General features: G+C 47.1%; 1 protein-coding gene across 1 annotated transcript in view; it reads right to left on the reverse strand.

Annotated features, from left to right (window-relative positions):
* Nucleotides 1–8,565: 8,565 nt before the first annotated feature.
* The window catches only part of LOC149326685 (uncharacterized), a 47,593-nt gene continuing 34,875 nt past the window's right edge, over nt 8,566–21,283 (reverse strand). The window contains exons 4-6 of the mRNA XM_089565147.1: nt 15,199–15,243; nt 13,000–13,041; nt 8,566–8,653 (exon numbers count right to left, since the gene is read on the reverse strand). Of these exons, the coding sequence (XP_089421273.1) occupies nt 8,594–8,653; nt 13,000–13,041; nt 15,199–15,243 (147 nt within the window). The 3' untranslated portion in view covers nt 8,566–8,593. The remainder of the gene's footprint in view (nt 8,654–12,999; nt 13,042–15,198; nt 15,244–21,283) is intronic.

Below are 21,283 nucleotides of genomic sequence, written 5' to 3' on the forward strand. Positions count from 1 at the left end.
AAAACAAAGAAAGAGGCTTATTTGAATGGGAAGGTAATCCCATTACTGTATCGTTAAATTCATGTATCGCGTAGTAACTGCGGTTTTGTGAAGATGCTTCGCAATCCATACTGCTAGAAAAGATAAAGAAAAACAGAAAAAAACTGAGTTGATGGACGCTCACGCCTCCGAATCATCACTTTCAGCCTGCTTAGTTTCCTTGATATTACACAGGTCTGCCTCACATGAAATCCGCAGAATTGGTTCTCCTGGGCCCTTGCGGACCAACACCTTTCCATTATTCTGCCACGTGAAGCAGTAACCCATCTGCTGTGCCCTTGTGCGTGCCAGCCACAAAAGATGCTTGTTTCGACTGGTAAGGTTATCGTAGAAGCGGACATCTGATTCACTGTCAACCAGTTGCTTACTCTTCCTCTTCCAGTTCTCTTTTGTTTTTCGAGAAACGAACCGCACTAGAATAGGAGCCTTTCGACCTTTTCTTGTGGGAAGACGGTGAATGCCATCAATGTCGTCTTCAACAAGCGAACGAAGGCCAAGGGAAGCAGCCAACTCATTGATTTTAGGCAAAAGGTTTTCATTTTCTTCCCATTTGACCCCATGAATCTCGAGATTCTGCCGTCTACCATACTGTTCAAGTTCGTTAACTTGATCCTTTAAATCAGAAATCTCCTTCGCACTGACGGAGTCTTCCACTGCTGTAATACGCTCCTTGATGTCTGTTAGTTCACGGTCCTGCTTGGTTAGGCGCTGTAGCACTTCATCATACTTATCCAACATGTGTTGGACAGACACTTGTACATCAGTCACTATTTGCTTTAACTCGGGAAGTGCATTCATCGCCTCAACTAAAGGCATCAGAAGGCGTAGCTTTTTTTGCATATCTGTCACGATGCCCATTAGTGCCTGTTGGGAGAGCTGCTGCTGTTGGTTATTTGAACAGCTATGCATAGGGGAGGAGCCACGTGAGCGACATTGATCGCTGGACGGTCGAGAAGTGCGCTCTCACGCCACTACACATGTCCGACATTTCCACTGCGCAATGCTCCTATCGGCCTTTTTGCTTTTGTAGCTTCTGGCTGTTAGACCTGAACATGCTTTTCCAACATGGTAGTTGAATTTGCACGCTACACAGGTTACAAATGGGTCATCGGGTGGGATAGCAGCATGGCAGGAAAGACAAGGGTCAGGCTCGTCTTGAGCCGTATGATTAGGCATGGCTATCACTAAGCAACAGCACCCGGCAGCAGCAGCAGACGATGCAATAGAAAAAATAAAGGAAGCAAAGCCACCAACCTGCGAAGTGGAAGAAAAGCGTCAAGCGCCTTCCAAGACAAGCGTCGACGATGTGCTACTGCTGCTACTGCCGAATGCAAATGCGGAGCAATGATTCCCAGTATCGCCGAAGAAGCCTCGGTAGTTAGAACGTGGTTGCTGGGGCCAATGGGAGCAGGCCAGGTTTCCCGGATGATACGAGGAGATACGGTCCGCAATCTTCGAAACCGTGCGTCGTTGTCAGCAGGAAATTCTTCAGATGCAGCGCAGCCGCAGTGGAGCCATGCGCCAAAGGTTGAACTTGAACGGAGGCCCAGCCGTAAAACTGCGAAGTGGAAGAAAAGCGTCAAGCGCCTTCCAAGACAAGTGTCGACGATGTGCTACTGCTGCTACTGCCGAATGCAAATGCAGCCAATAAAGAAGACCACAATATTATACCTCACACAATATTTGGGTTTAGGGCACACTTGTCAACCCAGGACGTGTTACTGCAGCTGGAGATGGAGGTTATCGATACTCCGCGCAAACGAAACAGTAGGGCTATACTGGCACTAGATCTTAAGGGGGCTTTCGACAACGTGAAGCATTCCAAGATTCTGGACAATCTACAGGGTACTCACTGCGGAAAGCGTACCTTTAATTACATCAAGGCTTTCTTGCAAGATAGGCAAGCGCACATCAGGATTGGCGACACGAGGTCCGAGGCGATACCCATGGGCACCAGGGGGACGCCTCAGGGAGCAGTCCTTTCTCCACTGCTCTTCAACGTTGCCCTCATGCGCCTGCCGGAACAAATTAATGCCATAGGGGGAATCCGCCACGCCCTATTCGCGGATGACATAACCATATGGACAACGGAGGGAAACTTGGGACAGATGGAGGAGGCCCTCCAAGAGGCTGCCAGTACGGTTCAAAAGTATGCAGAAGAATGCGGACTGCGCTGTTCCCCGGACAAGTCGAAGCTTCTCGTCCTGCGAAGGAAGGGGGATACTGCAGCGCTATAAATCTCGGTCCATGATACACCTATTCCCGAGGTGGAAACTATACGGATTTTGGGGCTGCTCATTAAAAACAAGGGTGCGAACGCAGCAGCGATCACCAAACTCCGAACGGTGTGCGAACTCCGAACGGTGTGCGAACAAGTCGTCCGTATGATATCTCGGATCACAAGCAAGAAAAACGGCATGCGAGAACAGGATATTGTGTTCAGGAAAGAAAAAACAGCGCTAAATTCTACACAAACCACACAGAAAGACGGACAGGACGGGCGCTGACTCCAACTAAGTTTATTGAAAGCCACATGTAGCATATATATAGCCCGAAGAAGGTGAACGCATGCGCATTTCCCACATGGCAACAACACCGGCACACACACGGACGATAACTTCTCATAATCGCGTTGGAGTCAGCGCCCGTCCTGTCCGTCTTTCTGTGTGGTTTGTGTAGAATTTAGCGCTGTTTTTTTCTTTCCTGAACACAATGTCACACCAACTAGCCCAGCAAAAGGTACTGTTAAAAGAACAGGAAACCCTTGGACTAATACAGGCCTTTGTCATCTGCAGGATAGTGTACGTGGCCCCGTACCTTCGTATGAGGAAGATCGATCTAAACCACCTGGACGTTATCATTCGAACGGCTTATACGAAGGCACTCGGCCTACCCATGGAATCATCTACGGAGCGTCTGCTAAAACTAGGGGTACACAACACAGCTGATGAATTGATTAGCGCCGATCTTAAAAGCCAGATAATGCGACTGGCCACAACTACGACCGGCCGCAGGGCCTTAGAAGATTTAAACATTAGCTTTCCGCAGCAAGTGGCTGGAAGACAAGATATACCTAAAGAGTGGAAGAGCCAATTCTTTACACTTCCGCTTCCCAAAAACATGCTCCCGGAGAATCATCATGCTAGACGAGTGGCGAGGAAGGAGCAAGAAGATGAACGAGTGCTATTCAACAGAAGAAGGAGCCTTCTTCGTGGACGCTGCGGGTCCTGTACAAGGAATGTCAACAATCTCAGTGGTGCACCGAATGCAAGTCGTGGACGGGCTTTCAGTTCGTAACGGGGATACACAGGCTGTGGAGGAAGTAGCGATAGCCCTAGCCGCAACGCACTCCGCATCTAAATACATAGTTACAGATTCCCAGGCGGCTTATAGAAACTATATGCGTGGCAGAATCACGCCGCTAGCCTGCAAAATTCTTAGTCAATGTAGGACTTCAGGTGAAAGGAAGAAATTAATATGGGTACCAGGTCACCAGGGAGTTGAAGAACAGAAGAGCAAGTTGCTGGGCTAGTTGGTGCTGTTGCATCGTGGTGGAGCAGCGCAAATGACGGGACACAAGAACGTGTACGTCCTTCCTTGTTTCTTGTGTCCCGTCCTTTGCGCTGCTCCACCACGATGAGTTGAAGAAAACGAGCGCGCACACGCTTCGGCCCGAGCTTTTCTTCCCCGGAATCCTTATACGTCCTCCCTTCCCGATTCAGGCTCCCCCTCTCCGTTAACAACATATTCAGAAATATTACAACATTTGCGCCTTGAAAGGCAGACACTCCCGAGGCCCGCTAAGGGTCTCAGTAAATCAGAGGAATGTCACCTTCGCAGGCTACAAACTATGTCTTTCAATAATCCAGCTACGCTTCACGCCATTAAGCTAAGAAGAACTTCTTGTTGGGCGAGTTGGTGCATACTGTTGTAGGTACGAATTGCGCACAAAAGACACACACAGGAAAACACACGAGAGAGACTGAAAGAGCGCAAACTATCAACTGGTGTTTATTAGATTCAGTGCCACTTTATAGGCAGTGTGCACACGTGCCTACAAAGAGGGGAAGGAGAGGATAAGGAGGCAAATCAAACCCTGCGCGACAAACCATCAGAAACGCTCCAAAAAATTCCTTTCCGCGTTGTACAGTGAAACGGATGTGTCACTCACACAGTTATCACCTCTTGCCTTGATATGATATGCCTCTAGAAGTTCACGGGAAACTTTGTCCTTGCTCTTGCCCAGAATTCTGATACTTTTTAGCAGTGACTCACAACCGTTGCATGCAATGCAATGAGCAGGCAAATTAGCTCCTTCTTTGTTCCTAATTGAACGCTGATGCTCCCCTGCGCGTTCATTCACGCAGCGTCCTGTCTGGCCCACATACACGCGACCACACTTGAGCGGGATGAGATACACAACACCCGTGGCGCATTTCACAAATTGTGCCGCATGCTTTATCTCGCATGCTCTTCGTCGAGCGCCTTCCGCGCTGATCCTTGGGCACAACCCGGCGAGCTTGCGTGGCGCCGAAAACACCACAGGGACGCCATGCCTATTCGCTACTTTTTTATGTTGTGGGCCACCTTGTGTATATACGGGACGACCGTAGTCTTTCTTCGTGGTAATCGCTCCTCGTTGTTGGCGCGGTTTCCTTTTTACCTTCCGAAGAAGGTTCTCGGCCACAGCTGAGATGACCTCGCAGGGGAAGCCGGCTGAAAGCAGCCTTTTTATCTGATTATGGAAGCTAGTGTGCATTGCATGCGGGCATGACTTCGTCAGAGAAGATCCCAGGCACGAGCTAACAATAGCTCTCTTGACTATCTTCGAATGGGCAGAGTCATAGGGAAGAAGCCCTTTCTGCGCTCGCGGTGCGTAGTGCCAGCAGACGTGATGCAAACCTAGCTCTAGGTTGATATCTAAAAATTGCAGCGAACCATGGGTCGGAAGTTCGTACGTAAAACTCAAACCCTTCCCATAGCGTTTAAAAAGAGTTAAAATGCTATCCACTGAATTAGTGGGGGTCAAGTTTTTTTGTTTAGATAAAACAATTAGAAAACCGTCAACATATCTAAAAGCCTTAAGAACACCCTGGTTAGTAAACTCATGATTCAGGGATCGGTCAATAGCGGCTAAAAACATATTGCAAAGGGTCGGTGCGACGCAGGATCCAATGCAAATGCCTTGTCGTTGAATGTAAAAGTCATCATTAAAAGAAATAAAAGTAGCTTGCAAATAAAATTCTAGCAAGGAAATGAAGCTGTCTGCTGGCACACCGGCTGAGTTTCGAAAACTTACTTCACCATTCCTTTCGATACACTCTCTGACGGCAACAAACAACTCATCATGAGGCACGGAATAAAACAAATCCTCCACATCCTAAACACCAGTTGATAGTTTGCGCTCTTTCAGTCTCTCTCGTGTGTTTTCCTGTGTGTGTCTTTTGTGCGCAATTCGTACCTACAACAGTATGTACCAACTCGCCCAACAAGAAGTTCTTCTTAACTACCTGTCTAGTACAGAGGGCCCTTTCATGAATGTTCCTCCTTCACCTCTGCAAGTCAACACCTGTGTGAACCTCATCGTCAGCTCAACTTGCCGCGCCAGGTACCTTGCCTTTTGCCTCCGCAAGGGACTCATACCCGAAGATGTAAGTTCTATGTTCGGCTTCCTAAAACCGCGGGCGGGCCTTTTAAAACGCATTTGCAGGTACCTCAGATCAGAACTCTGGCGTCAAGTGCGCAGGTTCCAAGATCTTTTGGGTACGCTTTGCTATGCCCTAGACCCGGCCTGGCTAGCTGAAATCAAGCTACGCGCTGCCAGAAGATTTGCTGCTCAGTTGACTGAATTTAGGTGGCCTCAGTACCTTAACCAAGTCCGGGCTTTTTTTAAAACTTCGTCCAAGCCAATCCAGGGAGGTCTTCAACTCCTTGGAGACGTTGCGTTACCTGAAGAAGTTGCTTGTGTACTCAGCAAGGGTCCGAAGTACAGCTACGAGCCTGCCGTCCTAGCTCACGACCTGCTAGCACTTAACCGGCGTGTTTCAAGCAAGGTTGAACAAGAAGATCGTGAAAGGTGCCTTCTGGAAGGAGTAGAAGCCCTTACAAGAACAGTGAACACTAAGCACACCAAAGACCCAACCAGAAGTGTTGTCGCGTTCTTCAGGGAAAACAACTTACGGTTGCTACAGGCTGATAAGACTGGAGGATTCGTAGTTTTACGGCAAGATGATTTCAACGAAAAGGCTGGCCAAGCGATCGCTAAGAACTTTGTACGCGTGAAGCTCAGTGCAACAAGAATCAAGTGCAAGGCTGCGGCTCTGTGCAGTGATCTTGAATAACTAAGCTGGCAAGATCGATAACTGATTGTAGAAAGAGAGCGCTATCGGTTTTCTTCACCGCAAAGACCCACAAGGACTCAGTGCTGTTCAGAACAATCGTTAGTGAGAAGGGTTCGTGGCAGTTCCTCATTAGCCAGTATTTGCAGAAGCATCTGAGTGGGTTACAAGTAGAGGACCCATTCGCCACAAAGACCTCCGGTGATGTTGTCAGTTTCTTGAAATCCAACGCACCTATTGGCTACGCATTCTCTGTAGATGTGGAGGATTTGTTTTATTCCGTGCCTCATGATGAGTTGTTTGTTGCCGTCAGAGAGTGTATCGAAAGGAATGGTGAAGTAAGTTTTCGAAACTCAGCCGGTGTGCCAGCAGACAGCTTCATTTCCTTGCTAGAATTTTATTTGCAAGCTACTTTTATTTCTTTTAATGATGACTTTTACATTCAACGACAAGGCATTTGCATTGGATCCTGCGTCGCACCGACCCTTTGCAATATGTTTTTAGCCGCTATTGACCGATCCCTGAATCATGAGTTTACTAACCAGGGTGTTCTTAAGGCTTTTAGATATGTTGACGGTTTTCTAATTGTTTTATCTAAACAAAAAAACTTGACCCCCACTAATTCAGTGGATAGCATTTTAACTCTTTTTAAACGCTATGGGAAGGGTTTGAGTTTTACGTACGAACTTCCGACCCATGGTTCGCTGCAATTTTTAGATATCAACCTAGAGCTAGGTTTGCATCACGTCTGCTGGCACTACGCACCGCGAGCGCAGAAAGGGCTTCTTCCCTATGACTCTGCCCATTCGAAGATAGTCAAGAGAGCTATTGTTAGCTCGTGCCTGGGATCTTCTCTGACGAAGTCATGCCCGCATGCAATGCACACTAGCTTCCATAATCAGATAAAAAGGCTGCTTTCAGCCGGCTTCCCCTGCGAGGTCATCTCAGCTGTGGCCGAGAACCTTCTTCGGAAGGTAAAAAGGAAACCGCGCCAACAACGAGGAGCGATTACCACGAAGAAAGACTACGGTCGTCCCGTATATACACAAGGTGGCCCACAACATAAAAAAGTGGCGAATAGGCATGGCGTCCCTGTGGTGTTTTCGGCGCCACGCAAGCTCGCCGGGTTGTGCCCAAGGATCAGCGCGGAAGGCGCTCGACGAAGAGCATGCGAGATAAAGCATGCGGCACAATTTGTGAAATGCGCCACGGGCGTTGTGTATCTCATCCCGCTCAAGTGTGGTCGCGTGTATGTGGGCCAGACAGGACGCTGCGTGAATGAACGCGCAGGGGAGCATCAGCGTTCAATTAGGAACAAAGAAGGAGCTAATTTGCCTGCTCATTGCATTGCATGCAACGGTTGTGAGCCACTGCTAAAAAGTATCAGAATTCTGGGCAAGAGCAAGGACAAAGTTTCCCGTGAACTTCTAGAGGCATATCATATCAAGGCAAGAGGTGATAACTGTGTGAGTGACACATCCGTTTCACTGTACAACGCGGAAAGGAATTTTTTGGAGCGTTTCTGATGGTTTGTCGCGCAGGGTTTGATTTGCCTCCTTATCCTCTCCTTCCCCTCTTTGTAGGCACGTGTGCACACTGCCTATAAAGCGGCACTGAATCTAATAAACACCAGTTGATAGTTTGCGCTCTTTCAGTCTCTCTCGTGTGTTTTCCTGTGTGTGTCTTTTGTGCGCAATTCGTACCTACAACAGCACGCCATTAAGCCCGAGTCCTTTTCTGTACAGTGCAGATTTTGTGGCCAGAAGGCAAACTTGTACCATATGGTATGGGCTTGTCAGAAAAACGACAACATTGACATCATAAATCAGCCAACGCGGGAAAGCTGGGAGGCGGCCCTGTCCAGCTCCGACCTCGAGGAACAACGAGCTCTCGTCGCCAGAGCACGGGCAGCGGCTTTTACCAACGGCGTCCCGGACTAGGGACCCGATCAGCCTTCCCTTCAACTAAGGCATTGTGGCTTTAATAAACGTTTTCATCATCATCATCTGAAGCAAAGCAAGTTTGAAAACGGTATAGCTGGCGCGGCAAATAGAGAGATTTCCTCTCGAAACCTTTAAAAGAAAATGCACCTAGAGGACAGCTCACGAGCGCCCACATCTGCTCATGTTTATTATTTAGATTTGTTTTATTCAAACGAAACAGAACAATATCTTAGCAGTTGATGGCCACGTGTATTGGACACCCACGATGAGCATTTACCCCCTTATTAAGTAGGGTATCTCAACTTTCGGACGCACCAGCTTGAGCCAGCAGGGCTGCAAAGTAAAAAAAAAACATTCAATGATTAATCATGATTTGAACAGCGCGAACTACAAGGGACAAGAAAAGAAGGGACACAGGACAGCGCTCGTCCTGTGTCCCTTCTTTTCTTGTCCCTTGTATTGAATGATTAAACTTCACTCGAGCATACCGTTCGTCAGGGCACGTTGAGCTAGAAAACCGAAATCCCTTGTGTGGCACTTTGTGAGGTTATAAACCTTAGCCAGTTCTTTCGAATATTGAAGGCTTTAGAGCAATGCGTGTCTTGAGGGTGTAGTCACATAGTTGCGCTCAGTTAGTGCTAACCAGAGTATTTTCCTTGAGTTCAAGCAGAACGATCCTTACGGGATACATCTGGAGGTGGAAATATTCTCTAGTGTTTTCCCGAAAAAAATTCTACGTATATGCTTACTGAGCGGTCGTTTGTTTGAGGGTATGAAAACCGGTTTGCAAAGGCTTCAGACGGCGTACTTGTCAATCCTTTGTCCTAAAGTAATAATGGCTCTCAGCAGTCAACAAGATGACTGTCCTAGCTAACGCTTCGTGCTGAGATGCAGCTGCTTCAAATAACGTATTAAAGTGGATCGTAATGAGTGGCGCTATTCTGGTGACAAAGCTACCTTACTCAATCAAAAGGGCATGTGTTTCAATCCACTGCAGCCGTAAGCGCAGCAGCAAATGTTAGATTCGAAGCAGTAAAAGCTGGTGTTGCGGTCGGTTCTGTCGAAGGTATAAACGTGCTGAAAGGACTGCAAATGCAACATGGTTGTTTCAGTGCGTCGTAATTTCTTTTTTTAGCTAGGCGCTGGACCTTGATGCAATTGCAATGCCGTCCGCCTTTTTGTCAAGTTATACCGAATTTTGAAACCCAACAAAACGAAACTCTGACATTACGGAGTAATATCCTTTTCCAACGAAATTTTGTGCCAGGAACCAGCCCGTCCTCAAACCTTCTTTCAATATCATCCACGAAGCTAAAGCATGCAGAGCCGTCCGTTTTCTTCACTATCCACGCAGCAGCGACATTGGAATTCGGCTGACCTTTTTGGTTCATTCTATAGGGTTCGTATTGAATAAACCTGCCTGATATGTTTCTCATTTCAGTGAATGCACACAGGAAAATGAATGAGACAAACACCTGCCCGGGCGCCCAGTGCACCGGAAGTTCATCCACCGGAAGCGCTTTGGGCTGCCGGTACCATAAAAAAAAAATGCCGCCACCGTCTGGAAGACGTTGAAATATCGAGCGTTAGCTGTTCGGTAGTGCCATCTATCGTCAATTTTATTTATTGCTGCGCGGTTAGGCTACTTTTTCATATCTTACGGCGAGCGGGCGCCGACCGCCTTGAAGTCGTATATTTCTGACCAATTTGGGCCGAAAAAGACTCTTTAGAGGGTCATTTTTCCTTATCTCAAGGCGGTAGGTGCCCGGTCGCCATGAGGTATGAAATCGTGAGCTGCCGAATGCTGACGGCATGGCCGCCATGTTAAGCCTAACCACAAGTAAATATGAACCTAATTAGACAATACTGGCGTGTAACATGTCCTACTCATCGAGCCCTTTACGAATATCCGTTATATCATGACGTTATCGGTTTCATAAGCAATTAATTATAAGCAATCATAAGCAATTAATTATAAGCATAACCCTAACTGAATATTAACTTCATTAGTTAATTTGAGGTGTCTAACCTGTTCTACAAATAGAGGATTCCAAATATCCGATTCGTTGTTTGATGCCTCATTAATTACTGAGTTAAAAGCGATTAAACATAGTCGTGCGACTAGTTAATTATGACGTCACAAAACCAGTAACGTTACCTAATGACGTTACGATATACTAATGACGTCATCAATCAATCATCAATTGAGTTGCTATATCGATTTACTATGAGGGCCGCCATCTTAAATTCCTTGGACAGAAAATTTCACGCCAAAGGAGGTGGCAGCAGACCCCAAGAAAGCGAGAAACGTGATGAATAGGATTTTCTTTTCTTCAAATTTAAGCAGCGCTAGTAAGCGAACTTACTAACTGATTAATAGGAGCTAACGCTTTTTAAAGAGTCATTAAAGGATGTCTATCGGGAAAGGATGTCTTGCAGAATAGAAATTTTCATGGAGTTCATCCTGCATATCTTTTTTATTTGCGCTCTACTTCTTGACGTAGCCCCATCAAAAGAAAACACGGCGGTGTTCCATGCTCGGACGGCACTGGCTTGAGACGTATACTGGAAAGACAATTTCCGGCACGTGTGCAACCGTCTGCGGTTGCTTTCCAAACTGGATAAACTCGCCCCTCGAAAGAATGTGTCCTTCGTCTGCCTCCTGTTGTGCTAAAGTGTGATGATTCCGAAATCTTCTCTTAGGATCCGCGGAATAAGGCTGCTAAGCCACACATGCGAAGATGCCTTCGCATGAGTTCACCTCTTAAAATCACACGCTTACCAGTTGCTGAATGCTAACCGCAGTGCGCGCTGCCGCACACAGGGAGAGAGAGAACCCGCAAGGCAGGCAGTGCAACGCCGTCCTCGTGATCTGCTCCCCAGTTACTTTCACAGCTCCAGCGGCTGACAGGAGCTCCCCTGCCTGCGTTCCGAGCGCCAGCGGCGTCTCTCCGTAGTGTCCGCGCTCATGTGACCGCCCCTTACGCTTGGCTGTGCCCCGCGCCTCACACTAAAGGCGGGGGTTCGAAAAAAGACCCAGCCGAAAGCATACGAGCGCCCCTCATGGCAACACCCTGCAATGGCTTGGCGCCTGAACACTACAGTTCGGCGAAGTTATGATAAAGCCACCAGCGGCGACTTCCAACAGCAGTCGGCTGGCTGGGGTGGCACGGATGAGGCCTAGCTGAAGTACCACGCTCTGAATGCGGGAGATTAGAACTGAAAACGTGTGGCGATTCAAATAGGTAGCTAAAGACCTGGGTGCGCTGCCCGCAAACACACTGCACGACAAGGTGCTAAAGCCAGAGCCGAGCACTTTCTCAGACAACTGGGCACTCGTTGTCGCCCTCAAAAAACAAGGAACAAAAATTGGCTGTGGTTTAGCTCTGGTTAAACCTGGAGGGTTGCGAAAGCAACATCTGCGCGTAGCCACTTATTGTTGCGTGAGCTACGCTGCGCACAGTCTCGCCGTTTGGCGCGATCTTGCACGACCATACTGCGCATGCTCGAGGAGCAAGTGACGTCACTGCGCACAGCTGGCGTGCCTCGCCGCGCGCGCTCGACTTCCTTTCCTTAAAATGATCGGAGTGTAAAACGTCGTCATCGCCAACGCAAATGAGCACAACGAACGCCAACGGCCTATGGCTTCAGCGCCGCGTCTCTGGTACAACGTTGTCAATGCCAACACATGCAGCGCACACCTGTCACTACCGCCACTCAGCTTAAAGCATGGCTGAGGTGTCCACTGTTCCAAGAGGGAAGTTGGGCGCCTTCCCTCTGGTCCAGATGTCCACCGAGATGTGGACACCTCGCCCTCAACTCACGCCATGTATATCTTGGCATAGCAGAGCTAAGCCACTGCCAATTATATAAATACACCACAAACCACGCAGGTGGCGATGCGCAATCGCTACTGCACATCAGAGAGGGGGAGAGAGAGAGAGGGCGGCGGCCGCGGTCATCACCACCTAGACTTACGCCAACTGTGCGCCATGTGACGTCACCCGCTCCTCGCGCATGCGCTGCTTGGCCTTTCCAGAGCTCTGCAAAATGGCTGGGCGACTAGCGTAGTGTTGCTTTCGCAACAAAAAAAGGAGTTCAAAGCAAATGAAGCAAAAGCAAAAGTGCACCGTGGAATAAGTTATGCTTCGTACTTGTATTGCCACGGGCACCAATTTGTTTTATGGGTTCCCTTTTTAGAAATTAGGCACATTGTTCAAAAAACCGGCAAGGGAAGATTTTTCTTGTTAACCCTGAGAAGGCAATGGCTGTGGTGGTTTGCTTGTGCTTGAAGACAAAACGTCAAGATTGCCTTTGCCGCCTAAAAAGTCACCCATTACCTATATCTACAATGTCACGCCAGTGAAAGATATATTTGTTCTTATTTCTTAGAATATAAAAATAAGACTCTACTAATGAATATATGAACATGTGCGAGTATGCTGAACGGAGTACATTTAATGGCGACGAAATCGAGCTTTCAGAAGTGCGATCACCAAGCATGTGCCCAGTGAGGTGCGCAAAGTCTCTGAATATATCCAAACCAATGCTGATTACAATTCGTTGCATGCAGCAGAGCGGGGCATGCCGTTGGTGCTCTCCACCAACTACTACAGGCGTGGAAAATACCGACAGAGCAACAAGGTGGAGTTTGAGCTAAAAGAACAAATTATACACACCAGCATCCACTGATAGAAGATCGGCCTGAAGGAGCAAGCGTCCTGCGTTTAGAAAGAAAGCTGTAAAAATGTTGCGATTCTCGCGGACCCTAACTCGGCATCATCCTGCTCTATTTTCGCCAGCGCACTCGACTACCATTTCTAGCTTGCTTGGAGGGGTGGGGCAGGTGGAGTCCATGACTGCAATTTTCGCCAGAGATTATATCAGAAACGTGATTCGAACAACGTCATTGCTGTGGCCCACCAAGGAAAAATTATTCGTCGTGGCTAAGTAAGTGTAAGGAGCACTTTATTCGTGGAGTATGCTATACATCTTTTTTTCTATGAGTCACTTTTAGACGGATTTACCTTCGAAAACTAAACTAGGCAACAGTTTTTGCAAATAGGACGTTGGCATTCGTTTCAGTGAACATTCAAACCGGGTGTTTGTAGGACATGTTGTCAGTACGTCTAGAAGGACATTAAAACTGATGTCCATTTCTCTGCAGCGGGTTTAATAGGCAGTGGGTTTGGATCGCTGGCTTTTGTGCGGAGCTACTAGAGAGAGCGAATACATTTCTAAATTGACCCTTCAATATGATTAATAGCATAAACAAACAAACAAACAAACAAATAAACAAACAAACAAACAATTGCAGGAATGCAGGCACTCTAAAATTTTTTCGGACACTTGCGCTTGATGCTAAACTTTGTGAAGGGCTTGGAATCATTTTTGCTAGCGCTTAGGGAACACACGAGGCAAAGAACACAAATACACAGGACAGACGCTAGTCTTCAACTGCCGTCTGTTCGAAAAACAATCAATATAAGACATCTAAAAAATTCTGACACTCACACAAGCGCAGTAGAAACGTCACGCTTCACGAACAACATTTCATTTTTTGATAGATTTACAGACGGGGTGCTGACGGATTTCGAACCTTCTTTATCAATGCACATAGCTTCGAAAATTTCACGTTCCGGTTGCGTTTTTATTGTACCTAAAATGCTTGTTTCTTGAAAGATTGGTGTGCGAGGTACAGGGTCAGGGTCGCCAGGGCACCGTTCGATAAAACAGCGTTTGCAGTGAGAAGCGAGATTCCCCCCCGTCGATATGGATTCCGTTGCCAAGCGGTACTCTCTCAGCCGTTCATTTATGCATCGTCCTGATTGCCCAATATAAGCCTCGCCACAAGTGAGCGGGATTTTATAGACAACACCAATTTTGCATTTTACGAACTTCTTTTGGTGGTTCGTAGCGCACATTGGATTCCTAACCTCGCCGTTCACGAGCGGGCAAAAGCACACAAGTTTCTTCGGGGCACTCAATACAAGATTGACGCCACACTTCTTCGCCACCTTTATTAGACGGTGCGAAATATTGTGCACCTACGGCATAGCCACAAGTTGAGTCCATCGTTGGGGATCTTCACGGTTTTGTTGCTTCCCAGTTCTCACTTTTTTCAGCAGCTTTTCCGCAACAGATGTCAGAGTTTCCTCTGAAAACCCGGCGTTCTCTAAGCGAAGCTTTTGCGGTGTCACACTTTCGGTGATACAATGCTCGCACGACTTATGGAGAGCAGCGCGGAAGGTATTCATAGCAATACCCCTTTTCACAAGTTTCTTAACTAGCCCAGGTTTCCGCCTTAATTTGCAAATGGCATCCCGATGTTGCTCCTCCACGAATGGCAAGCGCGTCCTGTGACACCGAATTTACATAGAAGTGATTACTGCTTATTTCTGCTGACGGGGCCCTGAATTTTCTGGAAACCGTTGAAACCTGCTTAGACTACGAAGTTTCGAGTCCACGTTAGTTGCGAGCCTACGGGAGCGCTATGCCTAAAATGACGTCACACAACGCTATAGTAGCAGTGCGAAGCTCTCCCCACTGAGGCAGACAGAAACGACTATCAGGGATACTCTGCCCACGTTGTTGTTTGTTCGAATTCCGCTGGGCGTCAACTTCGATGCAAGCTTCTCCGCAATAAATAGGCCATGTCTGACGTCAGGAAGGGAGACTTTGTGCACGCAAATCATTTCTGCAAAAATCTTTCGGAGACAGCGCCTGTGTTTAGGTAATACTGCACAGTGAAAACGTGGGACGGAAAATTTTGTCTCTGCACCAGGCTGCCTCCGAAAGGTGCCTTTTTGTCTTGCCTTTATCCGTTTTCTCACTTTTATATGCTGCTCCCGAGGCAGTGCAGTGCAGTGCAGTCTTACCTGTAGCCGCTTGCTGCCGAGCATCCAGACTCCAACGTACAGCGCCTGCGACGTAAAAGGCACGGGGCTAAAGAAAAGCGCTTGTATCGTCTTTGTCAAAAGTAACCAGGCTGCACGGTTTGCTTAAAGCTTGTATAGTGGAGCCCTTGTGGCTTTCCTAACGAGCAAAAGGTGTTGGAAGGTAAGAAGACCCCCAGTCCTTCCATTTAAAGACCATTTCAACTTCACGGAAGCTGTAAGGGCTCCACTGTACGAGCTAGACGCAAACCATGATGCCTGGTTACTTTTGACAAACACTGTGCGTGCTACGTGGGCCTAAGACAACAGGCGGCAATATGGACGCAGTCTGTCCAAACCATGCGCGCTTTTATGAAACAAGGATTCTAATTGAACTTTCTTTCCCGAGCAGTGTGCTTCCTTTATTGTCCTCATCACTCTATTCCCAAACGAGAACGAGTTATAGTGTGCAAATTCCGTGGGCCCATCATCTTGCTTGCGAAGAATTGGAATCACGCATGCCAATGTTTACATTGTTTACAATTCTGCGCCATTGCGAACTCTGGCTGCGGAGAAAGCTTCGCAAAACATTCATCTAGAGTGAGTCCAACAGGCAACGCATTTCTGACTGCGAAGATTTTCGAAGGGGCCTGCCCCTGCCTCTGTCGGGTCATCCAGCTTGGCAAAATGACATGTACAAAGTATTGCGGCGTGGCATGCGTTCAGTCACCAGTGACGGCAACCAGATTATCTGAAGTGGTAGTTTCCATACCCGCCATCGGACAACTTTAGTTTGAATCGTCATTCCTCTGTTAACCCCCAGCGTTTGCTCTTCAACCTTTTCGGCCTCAAGGCCCTCAAGTTTCCCACACAGCCCTTCTTCTTTGAATAAATTACCTCGCTCGGCGATACCCGGAAATTCAGCGCTTCGCCTGGGACGATCGCTGCATCAGAAAGGTAGTCGGACAGCGAGGCTGACTGACACTGTTCTACGATAACAGCAAGCGTCGTCCTGCTGTTGCCTTCTGCGCATGTTGTCCTCTTTTTGTGTACCTCGCGATAATGTCGAGCGCTTGTGATAGCTTGGTGACTAGCACGCACGCATCTCTTTCACATGGCTCATGCAATCGTTTTGAACACCGTGGTTTTTGCGAATTGCAACACAGTCGCATATATTTTCGTCGTGTTCGCGCACCCTGCTAGCATCCACAGCCACCTAGCGAGTTCTGAGAGCAACGAATGCCTGCCCAGAGTACGGCAGACATCACGAGTCCCAAGGGCAGCTTACGAAACGAGTGCTGTTGGGGATAGCAGGCAGGGAAGTAGGTGCAGTTATTTCCGATGTTTCGAAGAAAAAGAAGTCCTAAACTGCAATCAGTGGACAAATTCGGTAATTTGTGCAGAAAAAACATTTAAAAAATCGCCTCCCGATTTTTTGCATACAGCCACCGCGAACACTCATCTCCCTGCTTCCTATATGCGCCGCACTTGCTGCTCCGAAATTCGCTGGACCGAATTTCGCCCACGCGCTTGGATCCCTCTGGTGCCTGCTGTTTGAAAAGAACTTTGAAGTTCTGTGCTGGAGAGAGAGCTAATGAAGAATTTTTGTATACCTTTAACGCGACAGCGTGAAATACCCGTTACACAGAAAATCCGGCTTCGGCGCTGTAGGCGTTGTCAACGAAAAATCGGGTGGCGTAGGGTGGCCACCCGCCGGAGAAGCAACCTGAGTGGGCCACCTAGCTCACGTGACCTTGTGGCGCCATAAAAAAAACATGCCTACCGGATTGTGAGCAGTAATTTGAAGCATGAGCAAGAGAGGAGATTGCCAGAATTAAGATAATAGCTTTCAAAAAGGGCAGACAGCTCAGTGAAGAGACGTCACAAGCCCTTTTCGGCAACAACGAAACAAGCACTGGGAAATACGCTCGACTTCGTTACAAAAAATCGTATTCTACTTATACTGGAGGAAAAATCGGCGCCTTTTTCATCGTCCTTTGGAATGTGTTTCGTGAAAACACGAACAAGAAGGCCATCAGTAAGAAGTTCCAATTCGTAAAGAAGTTAAACCTTGTTAAAAATGGAACGACTTCAATCAAAGCAAGGTTTTCAAATTGTGCGAAGTTTAGGGACTGGCGCAGGTAGCCTAAGAGATAAACTAGTGCATAGGAAACTCATTTCAAATATTTATTTAATGACAAAGGCGCACAAAGTAGATATACCGTCAAAGACGAAAAATACTTATTGGGGAGCAAGGTCAGCTGTTTCTTCAAGAGCAGCAAAATAAGCAAAAAAAGAGTGGATATTGAACAGATAGAAGATTGCCGGCATGCAGCTTATCGCGTATATGTGTTATTTTCTGATACTTTCTTTTCTTATGGTGCTTTTTGTATCTGTATTACTTTGTATCGCCCCTCTTGCAAGGGCCCCGAAGGGCCTGCAGTATTCTGTAAATAAATAAATAAATAAAGAAATAAAGAAATAAATAAACATATAAATAAATATTTTTCCTACCGTAAATACTAGATATACCGCGGGTTGTCTGGAGACAAAGTCAAAATATTGGTTACATGGGTTGCAGGGATGCGCCCCGCTATCCCATCTGGTTTGCGTTCCCGTGATGCACTCTCCCTGGTTAGTTACTTGCACTAACAAAAGGGAAGGCGCCAGCGTCGCAGCAATACGAGCGCCATGGACGGCGTCATTGCTGCGCGCGCAGCGGAGGCGACTCTCTCTTGGGCTGGGAAACTGGACGCGTGCTGACGTTTCGGCGGGGCCTCCGCTCTTCGCCAGCGGGGCGGAAAACTTTCTCCCACATCTCGTCCCGTCCGGCCGTGGAGTATCTCCTTTACCCTTGCGTGGGCGAACATTCGGTCGTAACGTGGCTGGTGAGTCGGTCCACCTCGAGACGCACCAACAGAAGCGATTTTTCGCAAATTGCATATAATTCCTATTCCGCAGCAATACAAACAAACATTGTTAAGGCGCTACAGGACTACAGCCATAAATACAGCTATTTTCTTCAAGGAACTGTACAGGCTTGAACGCAAGTCTCACAATCACAAAATCATCTCATCATTCCGTAAACCCGAACAAATTGCGGACGGCAGAGCATTAGTTACACCTGGCCTCTTCTTCTAAACACAATTGATTAGTTAAGTGTGCAGATAACGCTATTTTTTTTACCTCACTGAAAGTGTGCATTTCTGTAAAAATGTTTTCTACACTGCGTGTTTTTTCTTCTTTGCCGCAATTGTACGTCCCCTTTTTTACAGTCTTTAGTTAAACATGATATTGCTACGTATCATTGTAGTGCCCGTTCGTTCGCGCTCAAGGCCGCAGGAAAGGGGGGTTATCATTTTTGTTTCTGACGCGAGAAGCGACCGGACAAATCTCGATTGATCACAGCCATGAAGAGCTGCCTCTACGTTTTTCTAGATTACTGTAGATGATCTTGACCTGTTATCTCGAAGTATCCTTGTTGGCTTTAAATTGAGCGATGCCGCGAGCGGCGGACATTCGTAGTTCGACGACTGACAAGCACGTTTGTTGCTTACGCCGCCGCCGAGTGATTCAGTTCTATTGCGGGCGCAAGACAGCCCAAATAAAGAGCTTCGTTTCCAAGTCATGTTGGTGTATTCCTGACCGCTGGACTGCCGTCACTACAACGTGGCATCTGGTGGAGGTGCTGGGTTAGCCGGGTTCGCCGCACATTCGATACCGATGAGAAGCAATCGCTGTACCTTTGAAGAAGACTGCGTATTTGGTCTTGCCTGCTCCGGGGTAATGCTGGGTTGATATCAAACGTGGGTTGCTGGCCTCGGTCAGATGGTTCTACGGGTTGGTCGGGGAGGGAAAATATGTCTCTGATGTCTGCCAGCTCGTCTGTGACCGCATTGTCACAGACGAACACGCCCGACCACTGCGACAGAGCCCCTACCGCGTATCGCGCTAGAACGCCAAGCTATCCGCACGCAAGTTGAGGAAATGCTTCGTGACGACGTCATCCACCCATCGAGGAGCCCCTGGGAAGCACCGGTCGTCCTAGTGAAAAAGAAAGACGGCACCCTTCGCTTTTGCGTCGATTACCGCCGCCTGAATAGCATTACGAAGAAGGATGTCTACCCCCTCCCCCGCATCGACGACACATTGGATCGGCTATGCAACACTAAGTACTTCTCATCGATGGACCTGAAGAACGGCTACTGGCAAATTGAAGTCGACGAAAGAGATCGCGAGAGGACTGTTTTAAACACGCCAGACGGACTCATCGAGTTCAAGGTGATGCCATTCGGCCTCTGCTCTGCCCCAGCGACGTTCCGGCGAGTAATGGATACGGTGCTCGCAGGCTTGAAGTGGCAGATTTGTCTAGTCTACCTAGATGACGTTGTTGTCTTCTCCTCAAGCTTTGAAGACCATCTAAGAAGGCTTCGGACAGTGCTGGAAACAATCAAGTCTTCAGGACTAACACTGAAACCAGAGAAGTGCCACTTCGCGTACGAGGAGCTGCTGTTCCTTGGTCACGTCGTAAGCAAGGATGGAGTTCGCCCAGACCCTCAGAAGACGGCTTCGATCGCAGAGTTTCCACAGCCTAATGACAAGAAAGCTATACGCAGATTCCTTGGATTGTGCGCTTATTACCAGTGATTCGTCAAGAACCTTTCGCGCATCGCTGAACCTTTGACGAAACTTGCCAAGGCTGACGTGCCATTTAAATGGGAAATTCAATTCAATTCAATACAGTTTTATTTCCCAGAAGGTTCTGGTCGGCTGCCTGGGCTAAAAGCTGTGCGTAAACAGCTTGACAAGGCCCAGCCAGCCGTTACAAGGCATAACAGCACACATTAAAAGAATATCCATAGACATCGAGAAGCAAATAGTTGATACATGTTAAAACGAAACAAAAGAGTATCATGGATTCAAGTAAATGCAGTGAACATATAGTTATATTAAAAGGACACCAAACACATCAATTCGGCAAGTATCACTAACTGCAAGGAAATATGCATACAATCAACTCAATAAATGACAGCAAATCTTACATAATTTATTAACGCTTTAAACGAGAAATTTGTAAAACAAACTGAGGAAAATTGGAAAGAAATTTTCAGCTAAGAGAAAGAATATCAGGTTACATCATTACAAAGTAATGACGTAGTGTAGCTTTGGTAGATTTATTCGTGTCTTTGTATTTGTTGAGAATTGTGGGGAGATTGTATTCGAGTGCCTGCAGCCTGTAGTCTGTTCGAATAAAAGGTACTAGCCATTTGTCTGTGTTGCGTGTGTTTACTGGATGGCTATTTTCTTTTAGCAGTGTGGTACCTTCTACCATTGATCTGAAGCTGGAAGGGAAATAATATGACAACAGAATTCGCAATTCGTACATATTTTGAATCCTTACATTATATGCCTGGAGAGCTTGTCGAGTATGACCTAAGTAATCAAGATTCGCAATATGACGAATGGCTTTCTTTTGGAGCAGTGAAATTTTCTCTATGTTTGTTTTAGTAGTTGTGAGCCAAACTAAGGAACAGTAATTGATGCGTGAGGCAAATAGCGTATTATATATTTGAAGTTTTATTTTACAAGGAAAAAAAGAGCGGCAGCGACAGATTGCGCCTGTCACTTACGAGAGACTATTAGTTAACTTTTGAACGTGTGAATCCCAAGTAAGGTTAGAAGAAAATGTTTCCCCAAGTATGGTGTGTTCATGGTTTGTTTGGTTTGGTTTAGGGGTTTAACGTCCCAAAGCGACTCAGGCTACGAGAGATGCCGTAGTGTTCATGAACGATTTTAATGACAGCCTTGTTTTTTGGTCGAAATACCAACCCTTTTAATTTTGTAGGATTGATCTTGACCACACCACTGATGAAGGGTATCAAGTAATTGGTTACATTTGATCATTAGTTTAGTTACATCTACACCAGAGAGTAGTAATGTGCAGTCATCAGCATATATAATGAATTTTAAGGTCTTATCAATGTTTACAATACTGTTGATATACACATTGAATAATAAAGGGCCTAGCACACTTCCTTGCGGTACACCTCTGATGAGTGGTAAAAAGGACGATTGATGGTTGGCAAGA

This window comes from Amblyomma mixtum, chromosome 10, assembly GCF_055824585.1.
Source record: "Amblyomma mixtum isolate Tamu chromosome 10, ASM5582458v1, whole genome shotgun sequence".
NCBI classification, from domain to species: domain Eukaryota; kingdom Metazoa; phylum Arthropoda; class Arachnida; order Ixodida; family Ixodidae; genus Amblyomma; species Amblyomma mixtum.